The 16,062-nt window shown below is 48.4% G+C and overlaps 1 protein-coding gene and 1 long non-coding RNA gene across 2 annotated transcripts in view; one reads left to right on the top strand and one right to left on the bottom strand.

The window, feature by feature from the left end:
- The first annotated feature begins 941 nt into the window (after positions 1-941).
- LOC146060780 (uncharacterized) overlaps positions 942-16,062 on the top strand; it is a 52,894-nt gene continuing 37,773 nt past the window's right edge. The window contains exons 1-2 of the long non-coding RNA XR_014470481.1: positions 942-1,033; positions 13,768-13,930. This is a non-coding gene — a long non-coding RNA (uncharacterized LOC146060780). The remainder of the gene's footprint in view (positions 1,034-13,767; positions 13,931-16,062) is intronic.
- The window catches only part of LOC146060779 (uncharacterized), a 182,419-nt gene continuing 181,227 nt past the window's right edge, over positions 14,871-16,062 (bottom strand). Inside the window, exons 4-5 of the mRNA XM_083174398.1 lie at positions 15,852-15,939; positions 14,871-15,349 (exon numbers count right to left, since the gene is read on the bottom strand). Coding sequence (XP_083030524.1) covers positions 15,271-15,349; positions 15,852-15,939 — 167 coding nt within the window. The 3' untranslated portion in view covers positions 14,871-15,270. The remainder of the gene's footprint in view (positions 15,350-15,851; positions 15,940-16,062) is intronic.

Here is a 16,062-nt window from a genome sequence, read left to right as displayed (position 1 = left end):
GGGTATGAAAAGGTCATAGGTTGTAGGATGCGTGCCGCCGCCCCTTGCGGGCTCGCTACGCTCACCACGCTTTGGGTTGGCATTAATCGTGGGTTGCCGTTAACAATGGGGGGGCATTTAACATACACATTTCCCATTAAGGTGTCTATACAATACAAAAAATCGGGGCCATTGGCACATTTAACATTGTTCCCTATGTAAAATCGCGTTGATCACGTCGGTCGCATCGCATGCCATTATAATGGCATGCGATGGACGCGATCAACTAGATTTTCTAATAGCCGGCTAATTTAACATTGCTCCCTATGTAATATCGCGTGCCATTATAATGCGATGGACGCAATCAACGCGATTTTCTCATTGCCGGCAATAAAGGCTAAAAATAGCCAAATATCGCGTCCATCGCATACCTTAAGTTAAGGTTTGCGATGACCCACGACGGGCGCCGTGCTAGGAAACAAGTACCGAAATAACATACATATACACAATTATAATAAGAAATATATAATAAAAATACACTTTAAAATAGGGATGATTGCCCTTTAAGACACTGATATACTCCTATATCTAGGATATTTATACCACTGGAGGGGATGTCTCTAATATGGAGCAGCCAAGGCCGGATTAACAATGGGCCAGATGGAGCTGTAGCTCCAGGCCCACCACTGAAAATAGGCCCACAGAGTCCTGCTATGCAGGCAGCCAGTGTTGACAGTCTGCATTGGAGGCCCAGCCACGGGCCCCTTGGGACCCTGGCCGGGGCACTGAATCCGACCCTGGTGTGCGGAAGTTGTTACTTCTTGCAGGAGGAAGGGAGCAGCCATCGGTATCTTCCTCTGCTTATAAATTACAAGCATTTTCCTCCAGGCGCCAGTAGGGGGAGCTAAGAGAATAAGCTTCTCATTAGTGTGCTGTTGTCTGTTTTTCCTGTGCCAGCTCCTCGGCTACTACAGGCAACGAGTGGGCTTTACTATGCTGGGTCCCTGTCACAGAAGATGCTGAAAATGAAGTTTAGCTGCCATAGTTAAGACAGGTGAGTCACTGTTGTATGGGGGAGGGTTACTGTGCAAGGCAAGCTGCCAGGGACTGTAATAACAGTGTGCTGATTCGGGGTGTATGCAGTTATACAGTGTATGCTTATTGCCTGATTGTATATAGTGATGCAGTCACAGTGTGATGTGTGAGTTTGCAGTGTGTGCAGAGAGTGAAATGTCAGTGACAGCGATGCATTGCAGTGTGTGCTGGTAGCAGTGGAGTCTGTGCTGGTAGTGGTGCAGTGTGTTATGGTAGCGGTGCAATATGTGCTTGTAGTGATGCAGTGTGTGCTGATGTACTGTCATTGATAGTGATGGCAGTGTGGGTTGACAGTGTAATGCTGGTGACGGCTGTGTTTTAATGGTAATGTTCAAAGGATGTGAGGTGATATACCTGCGTTGTATGGCAGACACAGACTTTCCTATTTATATCCATTCCATAGCGAAGTTAGAAAGCATCAAGCTGCAACATCACACTGCCTATGGCGGGAGCCCCTGCTAACCCGTAAGTGCACTCAGGGGATTGAGTGAACACGGATGCTCACCCCTGCCTCTGCTCCAGCTCCACACCAGGACATCCTCCGATAAGCACTCCCAGGGACTGCACCGACACTCCTTAGCACCGGCTAGGCTGCGGGGCTGTCAGCTCCTAACAACAGAGAGGGGAAGCAGCCGGTAGCGGGACGCCACGCTCCGGCTGTCATTCACAAACTACAGTAGTTTGATTTCACGTGATCCTATATCCCTACTGGAAATAGAACCATATTTTTGCTACAGGCCCTGTTTAATTTATTATTGATTGGATTTTATTTCACAATATTCATCAAAAAACTGGCACCTTATGTTCTGCCCATTTAGTCTGCTGTGGTCACCTGAGGGGAACATAGGTCCCAGGTGGGGGGTCCTATGGTGTACTGGGTCCCTAAAAGATAACCCGATGTCCCATAAGAGTGGGGTGCCGGAAGAGAATAGGTGGCAAGCTCTGTCATGCTCCTGACAGTTGGGATTCTGATGTCGGAGAAACGACTGTCGGAATCCCTTCTACCGCTACCGCCGCATGTCTGCCCCCCAGCCCCTTATATCCAGCTATGCTTGCACGAGTCCCGGTCAAGTGGTCAGACCACCCCCGGACTCGCAGCCCTAATTTCGGCCTCCCCTCTCCTCCCGGGGACCCCCGCTGCATGGATGCCCGCCAGCCCAGCCACCTTATCCAGGTATGTTTGCACGAGTCTGGTTCAGGTGGTCAGACCACCGCCGGACTCGCAGCCCTATCTGCGGCCTCCACTCCCCTCTCCTCCCGGCTCACATCCATCTGTGTATGTGCCCCCTCCTTCTGCCTATCTGTGTCCCCCCCCCCCCTCCCTTCTGTCCGTTTAAAAAAAATTAGCTGACAAAATTTATGCCCTCAGAAAACAAAACCTCCCCTCAGGTAATATCCACCCACTATTTACATTTTTTGCTTAAGCAAAATTGCTTAGCAAAATTGCTTAGCAAAATCGCTTACCACAAATCTCTGTGTGTGTATGAGCTCCCATGGGAGATCTTGACACCAGCAAAATTGCTTAGCACAGATCTCTACGTGTGTACACCCCTTAAGAGTCATACTGCGAGGACTGACCTGTGGACTACAAATCCCAGGCACCACATTTTTTTTTTTTTACAATACATCTTTATGCACAAATTTGTCTCCCAGTACTTATTGACATGTAACCATCATCCTGTTATACAGATGGAGCCGCTCTCGTTTAGCAGGGTCTGGTGGTCGGATCGGAAGAGGACGCGCGCACACAATATGCTCACTCATCCCCTTCAAACTGAGCTCCCCGTCAGTCCCTGTCGCTGTCCGCCGGCCCCACTGCCTCCCCGCACCCTCACTAACCCTGCCCGTCTCCCTGAAGTGGAGACGGGCAGGTTTCCCATCGCCCGCCAAGCGAGAACTGGGAGCTGCCAGCGTTTGCCAGCAGGGACATTCTGGCGATCCCCAGCACTGGCTGAGAGGCGCTCCATCTGTACATCATTTTCTCATAATCTTTCTGATCACTTTGTATCCCTACACTTTGTAGTATCTAGCTGAGCGCTCAGTAAAACCCCCCAAATATACCACAATTCGAGTTTGGACTACTCATTACTGAGTAACACCTGCAAATGATAGATCATTACGATAAAGCACAGGCTCCGTCGCATATATTCCGTATCCCTGTATTAGCAGAACGGCAGTTCTTGCACTGGAGCAGCTGGAGTAGAAGATAACCCACCTCTAATAGGGATACAAGTCTAGTAATGGGGACACAAGCGCCTACCTAACAATCCCTTGTAGCTGCCTAAACCGTAACCCTCCCACATCCTGCCCCTAACCCTCCCTGCTAGTGCCTAACCATAGCCTCCTTGTGTTTAAATCAAACCCCCCCCCCCAACAGCCTAACCCTATGTCCCCCCACTAGTGTCTAAACCTAACCTCACTTTCCCCACTACTGCTCCCTGCATACTCCCCGATTGGGAAGTTGCCAGTCAGTATTCCGGCATCGGCATCCTGATCTCTTCAACGTTCTGGCGCCGGGATGCCAGTATCGCTATACTGAATGCTGACATCCTGTCTGGTGGGATGCTGACTGCATCCCTGGTATATAGTTACAAAGCATGTGTCACTGGTAGTTATAAAGTAGACCAAAAGGCGATTTTAAATCAGAAATGTTATTTACTGAAACAATAGAGGTACAATGCTTCATTTATATACAGCAATGTGTAATGGGATGGGGAATATGTACAATAATTGCAGCATTGTTATTGGTGACTGGTAGATCTGGTGATGTTAGCGCAGTTTCAGATGTACTGCAATAGCTGTTGGTAAGGTTAGGGGTTGTCTGTTAATAAGTGGTGGTGTGATGTCATATCACATTGCGCATACATAGAGAAGCAGCAATGCACACAGCCGCCACAACACCACCATCCTCCATTGCCTGAGGGATGTAGTTGTGGCCCCCATAGTTAGTCCCGTGGTGGGAATTGAACCAATGTCCTTGTTCTGTGATGCTAATCATTACACCTTGTTTGTAAAAATAATGTAAGGGGCATGAATCCGGAAAGAAATTATAATGCTAAGGATTGGATGAGGGAGCAGGGCCCAATCCCAGTATCTGGCCTAGGGCCCTAAATTCACCACTGCTGTCACCAACAACAGCAAAGCTTACTCTCCTTCTGAACATCCAGAATAACACTGCATTGTCATTGCGTTGTCCTGACCTTATCCCATTAATGGCGCATCGCTGCCCCCCCCCCCCCCCCCCCCGCCAACACTCTGTGTCTTTCCTGGATGCAACGGCACTTTGTAGTTTTGCGCATGCACAGGAGTGCGAGAGTCACTGGATTGCGATTTTTTGCACTTCAGCAGGGCTTATTGAATTAGACCCATAGTGCAGAGAAGTAGTGTGGAGTGATATAGTGCAGAGGTGTAGTGTAGTGTACTATAGTGAGGAGATGTAATGCAAGGAGGTAGTATGCCACCAAACCACCCTTCCCACGCAGGGAGACCTTCTCAGCGATGTTGGTCACACACCATGCAGTGGCACACAATAGGCCCTTTGTAAATTTCAGCTCCAGGCCTATGTGGACCTTAATCTGGCACTGCTCAGGACATTGGTGTCCTGTGGGTGCACCTTTGGAGGATGTGTGTGTGTGTGTGTGTGTGTGTGTGTGTGGGGGTGTGTATATATATATATATATATATATATATAAATTATGTGGGGTTTTAGCATCAAACGGGTAGGCACAGGTGAGGATTTGGCACAGACTTAGACAGTGACATCACGGCTTGGGTCCAAAACAGGGCTTGCCTGAGTTTATTGCAGCACTCAGAGCAAGAAACTAAAAAAAACAGCCTTTACACTTCAGGCAAAACAGAAAATAAAACCTGCTCGTCTGAGCTCTAACTAAACAGAATAAACGTCCCTCTCTATACCAGGGCCACACTATGTGACACTGGACACACACAGCAGATATAGATCAAGTAATGCAGTACTTACAGCCTTGTCTCTCTCTAGCAGCAGCTTACTGCCTCCAACACCCAGGGAGAGAGAGAGCTCTATGGAGAGGGCTGACTCCTTTTTAAAGAATCAGGTGCTCTCCTGATTACCAGCCCAGGACAGAACACCCTTTGTAAGCCGGAGCTTACCACACAGATTGAAACAGCCTGCAGTCTATATGCCATAAGACAGGATTCTAGGGGAAAGGTACCTGCCGTCTATGACTTTCCCTGCCACTGTCTTACATACCCTCCCCCTCTGTTCGAACCTATGGGGTCGGACACTGTCTGCCAACTGGCAGTATGTTCGGGATAGGGCATCGGCATTACCCTGAAGCCTTCCTGCTCTGTGTTCCACTGTAAATTTGAAATTTTGCAAATTGAGAAACCATCTCGTGACCCTTGCATTTCTCTCTTTGGCTTGGTACATCCATGTAAGTGGGGAGTGGTCAGTGATTAATCTAAAGGAGCGTCCTAAGAGATAGTACTTTAGGGATTCAAGGGCCCACTTGATTGCTAAGCACTCCCGCTCGACTATACTGTAGTTTCTCTCCGCAGGTGTGAGCTTCCTGCTCAAATATGTTACCGGGTGTTCCTCTCCACCAACTTCTTGGGAGAGGACAGCACCTAGTCCCACATCAGAAGCATCAGTCTGTACGACAAACTCTTTTTTAAAATCTGGAGTGATCAGGACTGGTTGATTACAAAGGGCCACTTTTAATTCTTGGAATGCCCTTTCAGCCTCTGGGTTCCAGCTGACCATAACTGCCTTACCTCCTTTGGTAAGATCAGTTAGGGGCGCTGCCATGGTTGCAAACTGGGGAATGAACCTACGGTAATACCCCAGAATTCCCAAAAAAGCCCTGACTTGTTTTTTTGTCGAAGGACGAGGCCAGTCTTGGATAGCCTCCACTTTATTTATTTGAGGCTTTATTATACCTCTCCCGATAACATACCCCAGGTAACGTGCCTCCTCGAGGCCTAAAGTACACTTTTTTGGGTTCGCTGTCAACCCCGCCTCTCTGAGGGAATTCAACACCGCCTGGACTTTGGGTAAATGACTCTTCCAGTCATCACTAAAAATTATGATGTCATCTAGATATGCCGAGGCATACTGACGATGGGGTTTAAGAACAATGTCCATTAACCTTTGAAAAGTTGCTGGAGCCCCATGCAACCCAAAAGGCAAACAGAGATATTGAAACAGACCATCGGGGGTGACAAACGCTGTTTTCTCTTTGGCACTATCGGTAAGAGGTACTTGCCAGTAACCTTTAGTTAAGTCGAGGGTAGAGAAATATCTAGCATGACCAAGTCTTTCAATTAACTCATCAACTCTTGGCATTGGGTAGGCATCAAATTTTGATACCTCGTTCAGCTTCCGGAAGTCATTACAGAAGCGCAATGAGCCATCTGGTTTTGGAATTAACACAATCGGGCTTGACCACTCACTTTTAGACTCCTCGATAACCCCGAGGTCTAACATTTTCTGGACCTCCCCAGATATGGCCTGTCTACGCGCTTCTGGTACTCTATAGGGTTTTAAGCGTACCCGAACTCCAGGTTCGGTGACAATGTCATGTTTTATGGCTGTGGTGCGCCCTGGAAGTTCTGAGAACACATCATAATTCCTTTGTACTAACTCTTTAGTTTCCTGCTTCTGGGATTTGGACAGGGTCTCTGACACCCGCACCTCTGGGCTATCACTAGAGGGGGCACTTACAGCTGTCAGAGTCTCTCTGTCTTTCCAGGGTTTAATTAAGTTCACATGGTACAACTGTTCTGGCTTCCGTTTACCTGGTTGATACACTTTATAATTTACACTTCCCACTTTTTCGATGATCTCATAAGGCCCTTGCCACTTAGCAAGAAATTTGCTTTCTACGGTGGGCACTAATACCAACACACGGTCACCTGGGTTAAAGCTTCTTACCCTGGCTGACCTGTTATACACTTGACGTTGTGCTTCTTGGGACTGCTCTAAGTGTTCCCTGACTATAGGCATGACCGCAGCAATTCTGTCTTGCATAAGAGAAATATGCTCAATGACACTCTTGTAGGGTGTAGTCTCCTGTTCCCAAGTTTCCTTTGATATATCAAGCAGTCCACGAGGATGTCTGCCATATACTAGCTCAAAAGGGGAAAAACCTGTGGATGATTGGGGCACCTCACGGACCGCAAACATCAAATAAGGCAGAAGACAGTCCCAGTCCTTCCCATCTTTGCTCACTACCCTCTTCAACATCCCCTTTAATGTTTTATTAAACCTTTCAACAAGACCGTCAGTTTGTGGGTGATACACCGATGTACGTAGATGCTTAATTTTCAATAGTTTATACAACTCTTTCGTGACTTTAGACATGAAGGGGGTTCCTTGATCGGTAAGGATCTCTTTGGGTATGCCGGTACGGGTAAACATGTTGAAGAGCTCTTTTGCTATGGACTTTGAAGAGGTATTCCGCAAAGGAATAGCCTCAGGGTAACGAGTGGCGTAATCCAACACCACGAGAATATACTGAAATCCCCTTGAGGATTTTACCAAAGGGCCGACCAGGTCCATTGCACTCCTGTCAAAGGGCACTTCAATAATAGGTAACGGAACCAGGGGACTTCTAAAATGTGTCATGGGAGCCGTCAGCTGACAGTCAGGGCAGGACTTGCAGTAGTCTTCTACTGCGCGGTGAACCCCGGGCCAGTAAAACCGTTGCAACACGCGTTGTGTGGTCTTTTCAGTACCTAAGTGTCCTCCCATCGCGTGTTTGTGAGCAAGGTCTAAGACCATTCTACGGTATGGCCGGGGCACCGCCAGCTGCTCAACTATCTCCCCACGGATTTTATCTACCCGATACAGTAGATCCTGGTTAATGGCCATATATGGGAACTCTTTGTCAGCATTGGGGTATTGGGGCTCACCATTTATGACTTTAGGATTTTCCCTAGCTCTTAATAAGGTGGGATCTCTAAGTTGAGCAGTCCCAAAATTATCACGTGACATCTCTAGCTCAGGCATGTCACACGCTTCTTCCTGCTCCTCAGCTTCACCTGCAAGAACAGCTAGGGGAAAACGGTCAGATTCAATAGTGGTCACCCCTACCGTTTGAACCTCAGTATCCTGATCAAAAAGCTCAGAAATAATCACAGGGCACACATTCTCAATATTAACAGCATTTCTAGTGCAGTGTACATTCTGTTTCCACAAGTCCCAGAACAATGGGAAGTCTCTTCCCAGGATCACACTATGCATCAGGGTCTCTACCTCGCCCACTTCATGGGACACAGTTCCACAAGTACTCTTTAGCTGGACTAAAGCTGTGGGATACTCCTTGGTGTCCCCATGTATGCACAAGACCCCTATGTAACGTCCTGTGAGTGTCCCAGGGTCTACCAAGCTGGCATGGATGAGAGTAACTAAACTCCCAGAGTCCAGTAGAGCACTCCCGGGATAACCATCCACCTTTACATGACATATTTGCTGTCCAGTTTCTGACACAGTCTCAGCAGAGAAAACAGAACGTGCATATAAAGAGCTTCGCCTGGCTGTATCACACTCCATTGGCTCAGAAGTAAGGGGCAATTGGCAGCAATATGCCCAGGTCCATGACAACGCCAACACTGTATGCGGCCCCAGTCTTTTTGCGACCCAGGTTTGGACCCTACTGTCCCTTGGGAACGCCTCTCCACTGTTTGTTCCCCATCTAGGCCACCTCCCTTTACAACATTATTCACCCCTCTAGTAAACGGAACAGTCTTACCAGATGATCCGGCCGCTTTGCTGTTCTTGAGGGTGGAATGTCCAGGAGGCACTTCTTGGATTAGATTTTCAGTAGCTCTGTACCTCTCAACCAAGTTGACAAGCCCCTCGGCATCATTAGGGTCGCCATGACCGACCCAGCGCTGAACCTTTGGAGGTAAGGAACAAAGATACTTGTCCAGCACGACTCTCTCCACGATCTGCACTGGTGTAGACTCCTCTGGCTGTAGCCACTTCCTTACCAGGTGGACCAGGTCATACATTTGGGACCGCGCAGGTAACTGTTCAGAAAAAGTCCAGTTATGCACCTTCCGGGCACGCACACTCATGTTTACGCCTAAGCGAGCAAGGATCTCTCCCTTGAGTTTCGCGTAGACCTTAGCATCCTGCTCACTCAGATCAAAATACGCCTTTTGTGGTTCTCCAGTTAGAAAAGGCGCTACCACACCTGCCCATTGATCCACGGGTAACTGTTCACGCTCTGCTACACGTTCAAACACTGCAAGATAGGCCTCTACATCATCCGTGAGAGTCATCTTTTGCAGAGACTTCTGTACTGCAGCCCGTGTGGTTGGAAGCAAGGGTTGGGGTGTTTGCACACTCTGCGCCACATTCTGTATTTGCTCTTGTAATTGCAGATTAGTTTGCTGCTGTTCCTTTAAGGCTTGTCTGTTGGATTCAAGCAGCAAAACATTGGTTTCAGCCTGGGCACGCATGGCCTCCTCATGCACCTTTTGCTGATGTGCGTTGGCCTGCCGCTGCAGCTCATTTGCCTGCACCAAGTGTTTTAAAAGGTCCTCCATTTTAACAGTCTCCTGTTGCAGTGTTACAGCAGCCTTCAGCCAGGACATACAAGTATCAGTGCACTCCAGACACTCACTTGTGGCTGGTTGCCTTTAGCAACAACTTCCAGCTTGCTGTAGCAAAAGTCCTATAGTTCGATGTATGTCTCTTTAAGTGAGATGCTTGCTCGCATTCTCCACCATATGTGGGGTTTTAGCATCAAACGGGTAGGCACAGGTGAGGATTTGGCACAGACTTAGACAGTGACATCACGGCTTGGGTCCAAAACAGGGCTTGCCTGAGTTTATTGCAGCACTCAGAGCAAGAAACTAAAAAAAACAGCCTTTACACTTCAGGCAAAACAGAAAATAAAACCTGCTCGTCTGAGATCTAACTAAACAGAATAAACGTCCCTCTCTATACCAGGGCCACACTATGTGACACTGGACACACACAGCAGATATAGATCAAGTAATGCAGTACTTACAGCCTTGTCTCTCTCTAGCAGCAGCTTACTGCCTCCAACACCCAGGGAGAGAGAGAGCTCTATGGAGAGGGCTGACTCCTTTTTAAAGAATCAGGTGCTCTCCTGATTACCAGCCCAGGACAGAACACCCTTTGTAAGCCGGAGCTTACCACACAGATTGAAACAGCCTGCAGTCTATATGCCATAAGACAGGATTCTAGGGGAAAGGTACCTGCCGTCTATGACTTTCCCTGCTACTGTCTTACAATATATATATATATATAGTCATGCGGCCCGGCACTCACTCCAATGGGGTAAGTGCTACTTCTATTAATTTACTTCTGGACCCTGCACCACTGTTGCTAGAAATTTTACCCAGAGTGCCATTTAGGAAACCATTGTTCTATATATATATATATATATATATATATATATATATATATATATATATATATATATATATATATAAAAAAAGCACTTACCCCCCTTGGTTGTAGAAGGATAGGAACCGGCACACGGGTGGATGGTGAAGAAAAGTTGATTTATTGTACAAACATGATTGCACACAACGACAGCTGTACACCTGACAGCTGTTTCAACCGAAATAAACGGTTTTCACCGTTTATTTCGGTTGAAACAGCTGTCAGGTGTACAGCTGTCGTTGTGTGCAATCATGTTTGTACAATAAATCAACTTTTCTTCACCATCCACCCGTGTGCCGGTTCCTATCCTTCTACAACCAAGGGGGGTAAGTGCTTTTCATGTCCTAAAACTTTATGTTCCTGGCACCGGGATTTTTTTCTATTTAGAGTGCCATCCTGCAAACCAAAAGTCTATATATATATATATATATATATATATATATATATATATATATATATATATATTTGAAAGTATTTACACAAATAGAGATGCACCCATGAGCAGACCACCCAACCAGAACACTGGTCATGCCCCCCCCCCCACACACACATTGTGTGTGTAGCCCCTATTATTGCGCATAATACAGGGATCGACAAATGCCGGGGACACCGTTTTTATTGGTGCGGCGGGAGGGGCGGGATGCGGCTGTCAGAGCTGTGCTGACAGCCGCTCTCATTACAGGTCAGCGCGGCAGGGGGGGGCAGGACGCGGAGGTAGTCCTGAGTGACACGCTGCTAAACAGAGCAGCGTGTAAACTCCTTCATCCACATCCCCCCCCGCGCTGACAGGCAGGTGGTGCGCCTGGATCTGGCTGACCCCGGCTCCCTGTTTTTCACGTGTGACTGTGCCTCCCCCCCCCCCCCCCCCGGCCCAGCTTCTGAGCCTCAGCCAACCTATGCCCAGGCCAGATATACTGGACACATGTATATGTGTATGTGTGCACTTCCAATTTAAGTTCCAGCATAGTGGGTTGGGGGATTATAGCGGTTGGATGGGGGGGGGGGGGGGGGGGTATTGGCAGTGATTGCAAAATGCTCGCTATAAAGCTGTGAGGGACCCCATTTTTAAAATTAAGCGGGTCCTGCAGGACGCACTGCAACAGCCAATAAAAATCCCCATATAGTTGCAAATATATGATAACTGGGCCCACTTTTTGTACCATGTGAGGCGTTGTGCGCTCCTGTGCATCACACAGTACAAAAAGTATGTGCAGCATGCTGTAGCACATTGCACCATGTATGGACACCCTTAATTTGTCTGGCTCCTAGATTTTAAAAAAAATTGTCAAGCCCTGGCATAATAGGCAGAAAATGCCTGAATATCGCGCTGCATGTGGGGCCCATTAGACTCACAGACTCACTGTGACAACTCAGATGCCCCTCCAGTTCAGCCCCCTCCCCCCATAGGCAGACATATATTCAGATTCTGAATATGTCTAATATGTCCTATGGGATGGGGCGAGAATGAGATGTGCTGTGCTGTGCTGGAGGGATGTGCATGTGACATGTCTGTCTATGGGGGGGGGGGGGGGCTGTGCTGGAGGGCCTGGGGCATGTGAATATGTGACAAGTCTACCTATTTGTTGGTGGGGGGAACTGGGGGCTGTGCTGGAGGGGGATCTGATTGTGACATGTCTGCCTATGGGGGTGGGGGATGTACTCAGGCCCGGTGACAGGGGGGGGGGGGGTCAAAGGGTACAGCTGACCCGGGCCCCGGCGTTCTCAGGGGCCTCAAAGCATGGCTGCGGCGATTAATCACTCAGCTGCCTACACAGCACCCTACTCAACCGACCGTCCACATAACCCTCCTGCCACGCAAGTTCCTTCACCCACCACCCAGCCACACTGTGGGCATTACATGTATGGCGTCATTACTACTGCGGGCATTATATGTATAAGTATCATTACTACTGTGGGTGTTATGTGTATAAGTATCGTTACTACTGCGGGCATAATGTATATAAGCGTTGTGGGCATTACATGTATAGGCATCATTACTACGGCAGGTGTTATGTGTATAAGTAGCGTTACTACTGTGGGCATCACGTGGATAAGTATCTTTACTACTGCGGTCGTTATGTGTAAAAACTTTGTTACTACTGTGGGCATTATGTGAATAAGCGCAGAGGCGGATTGGCCCACCGGGAAACCGGGCCATTTCCCGGTGGGCCGGTGCAGACCTGGCCACCTCACCACCTCGGCTGGGCCGCCGATTTTCCCCCTTGCTTAGCCGCGAGCCGCTACAGCGTTTAGCGGCAGCCGTCCTGCCCATACTCAATATGGCCGCAGGAGCACAGCGTACAGCACTACCGCGGCCAGCTTTAAATACCTCCCATACTCAATATGGCTGTGGCCGGCTGTCACATATTTAAAGCTGGCCGCAGGAGTGCTGTACATTGTGCTCCTGCTTCAGCCCCCGGCGGTAAGCGGCACTAACACCCCCTTCCCCCCCGGGCTCCTGCTAGATACGCCACCGGCTGCGGCTGGCTGTGACATATTTAAAGCTGGCCGCGGGAGTGCTGTACGTTGTGCTCCTGCTCCAGCCCCCGGAGGTCAGCGGCACTAACACCCCCCCCCCGCGTGCTGGATGACATACCGCCCCCCCGTTTCTAAAAGATATACAGCAGCACTCTCACTGAAGCAGCCCCTGGGGAGGGGGGGGGGGGGGTGGGGGAAATTCACTGAAGCAGCCCCAGGGGGTGTGAATCCCTCCTCCCCCCCCCAACCCGGGTTTCTGAGGGGGGGAGGGGATTCACACCCCCCGGGGCTGCTTCAGTGAATTTCCCGGGCTGGATACAATTACCAATCCGCCCCTGTATGAGCGTTGTTACTACTCTGGGCGTTACATGCCCTTAGTAGTAAAGCTGATTATACATATAACACCCGCAGTAGTAATGCCGCTTATACAGTGTACATGTAACACTAGCGGTAGTAACAATGTAAATCCCGCAGTAGTAACGACGAGTAATCTACATATTTCTTGACTGTGACAAATTTGTCACCTGGGTGCTAAAAACAGCACTTTCACTGAGTAGGTCAAATCTAAATTCGACCTAAAAACTTTTAAAAGTGTTGATTTTTCAATTATGTGAAAAATTCTGCACCAATTGAATGTCTCCCTTAATCTCTTTGTGTGGGTCTGGGTTTGGGGGGCCCCCAGAGGTATCAGTGTACCTGGCCCCAAGGTTTGTATTGGCGGCCCTGGGTGTACTGGGGGGGAATGGATTTGTTTGAAATGTGTGGGGATATGATGGTCACTTTGATGTCTTTCTATATTATTATATTAATATCAGCCCCTCAGATTCTTGGGGCCCAGGACAGATGTACCCTTTGCACCCCCTGTTGTGGTTACCCGTATACTGATGCCAGCATCCCGGCTGCCCTCACAGCGCCCACAGAAACTCTGAATATATCAGGATTCCAATGCTGGAAAACTGACTGCAGGAATCCCAATCGGTAAGTACACAGGGCTAGCTAGCATGCGGCTCGGGAAAGGAGGTATAAGCACCAGTGGGGGGACTCAGGAAAGGCTACGGGCAGGGGAAGGTTACACATGACTGCAGCAAAAGATGTTCTGCATCATCTCAGGGCTATAGTTCTGTCCCATTTAGCCATTACCCCTGATTGTACCCTGCTGTATGTGGGTGTGTGTGGCACAATGGCATCTATCCCCTGAGTAGATAACCATACAGTACATAATCCAGTGAGGAGGCAAAGGGGCCCATTTATCATTTCCTATTTGTGTCTAATTCCCCAACTATACCCGGCACTCCTCCTCCTGGACAGCTGCTAGTGTAAAATGGCCCTGACAAAATGTCCACCCCCTTACAGCAGACCATTTTTGAGGATGCTAGAGTAGGCAGCCTCCTCTAGCATCCTTAAATATGGTCTGCTGTAAGGGGGCAGCTATTTTGTATGGGGCATTTTTCATTAGCAGCAGCCTAGCAGGAGGATTGCCGGGACCTCAGACAAGCAGATCTGCAGGTCCCGGCCACAGACCCGGCGGCGGCAAGTGGAGGGACGTGAGGGTTGGGCAGTCTTCACTTTACTGTGGGGGGCACTGATTAACTATTATGGCGGATATGGGGGGGGGGGGGTACATATTTTGTAGTTACGCCACTGACTGTATGTGATCCAGATCGCATTGTATATGTATTCCTTAGTAAATAGGCCCCCAAGTGTTGAAGCATCAGTCACCTCTGGGGCTCAACGTAGCTGCAGAGATCCTCATAGCCCACAGTACTGTACCAACCTACCATATGCTTTTATTACACATTACATTCCAACAGCTATTTAACACATGGATATGGATCAGACCAATACAGTAGTACAATGGGGAACATTCAAAGTAGTAAGTGGGAAATAACACATCAGACACTGATTGACTTGTGTGACTTTTTATTGTTGAAATAACAGATTCATATAGAGGCCGCTCAGCGACCAAATTACTCCCCAGAAAGTGACAGCAAAATGATATGCTTCAAACTTGCTGGATATGGAGAGAGGGAGTTGTGAAGACAGAGATTGGGGGTAGGGGGATTACCCATCAACAGGACAGGCATTGGGGGATTACCCATCAACAGGACAGGCTTTGGGGGATTACCCATCAACAGGACAGGCTTTGGGGGATTACCCATCAACAGGATAGGCTTTGGGGGAATAGCCGTCAACAGGACAGGCTTTTAACAGTTGCATAAACTTTAATGATTTAGTTTGATGCATATAACTGACACAAGTCAAAAACATTAACTATTAAATATGACTTCATGAGTCCGAGGTCCATGTCTAGGGCGTGACTAAATGTCGACCCTTGGCATGCCGTCCTCCTCCTGCCAGATGAGGCCAACAGAGATGCCGTTCTTATAGATGTCCTTCCTATGAAAACAAACATTGATCAGTGACTGTTATTGTAAAGACACAAACATTTGCCATGTACAGGTTATCTCATTATTCCCTGGCCTGCTGCTATGTGGCGCCTGCACCATGTTACTGGCCCTTACTGACTACATTTATCCGTGTGATTTCTTTTTGGACCAATCACAGCACTGATGCTGTGGGTGTGACATGACAAGGACGGCCCCATACAGAACGCCCAGTGTACAGTGATGTGAGATTCCTCTAACGGGGCTACACACCGAGCGATTTTGGCCTTCTTATATTGTTACACTCGTTAGTATAATGATATATATGTGTATGTCATACAAGTAGAATACCAGCCAATCAGTGCTCTGTGTGATAGAACTTCTGTAGGGGCCCCAACTGCAGGCAGATATGGAGATACTGTTTCTACATCACAGCATATTTGTAAGACAAGAGACCTGATATCTACCCCAGCGACCAGAGCAGGGAGGACGCACGTATTGTGCCGGCAACCTACCTGGGGGAGGAGTCTCTGCTTCCAAAAGAGGTATCAGAGGGGCTTTCTGCCATGTCCATCAGCTCAGACTCAAGAGATGCTGTATCATCTGAAAAGGAGAGACAGAATCCGATTGGTTGCTATGGGCAACATCACCTTTTTTCATTGTAGTAAATGCAACCTGTACTTTCTATGTAATAGGTTGCACTATGTAATAGGTTGTGAGTTCTGT

Source organism: Crinia signifera, chromosome 2 (assembly GCF_055691185.1).
Source record: "Crinia signifera chromosome 2, ASM5569118v1, whole genome shotgun sequence".
NCBI classification, from domain to species: domain Eukaryota; kingdom Metazoa; phylum Chordata; class Amphibia; order Anura; family Myobatrachidae; genus Crinia; species Crinia signifera.
Note: the sequence above shows the minus strand (reverse complement) of the source record. Positions and strands in the feature narration are given on the sequence as shown.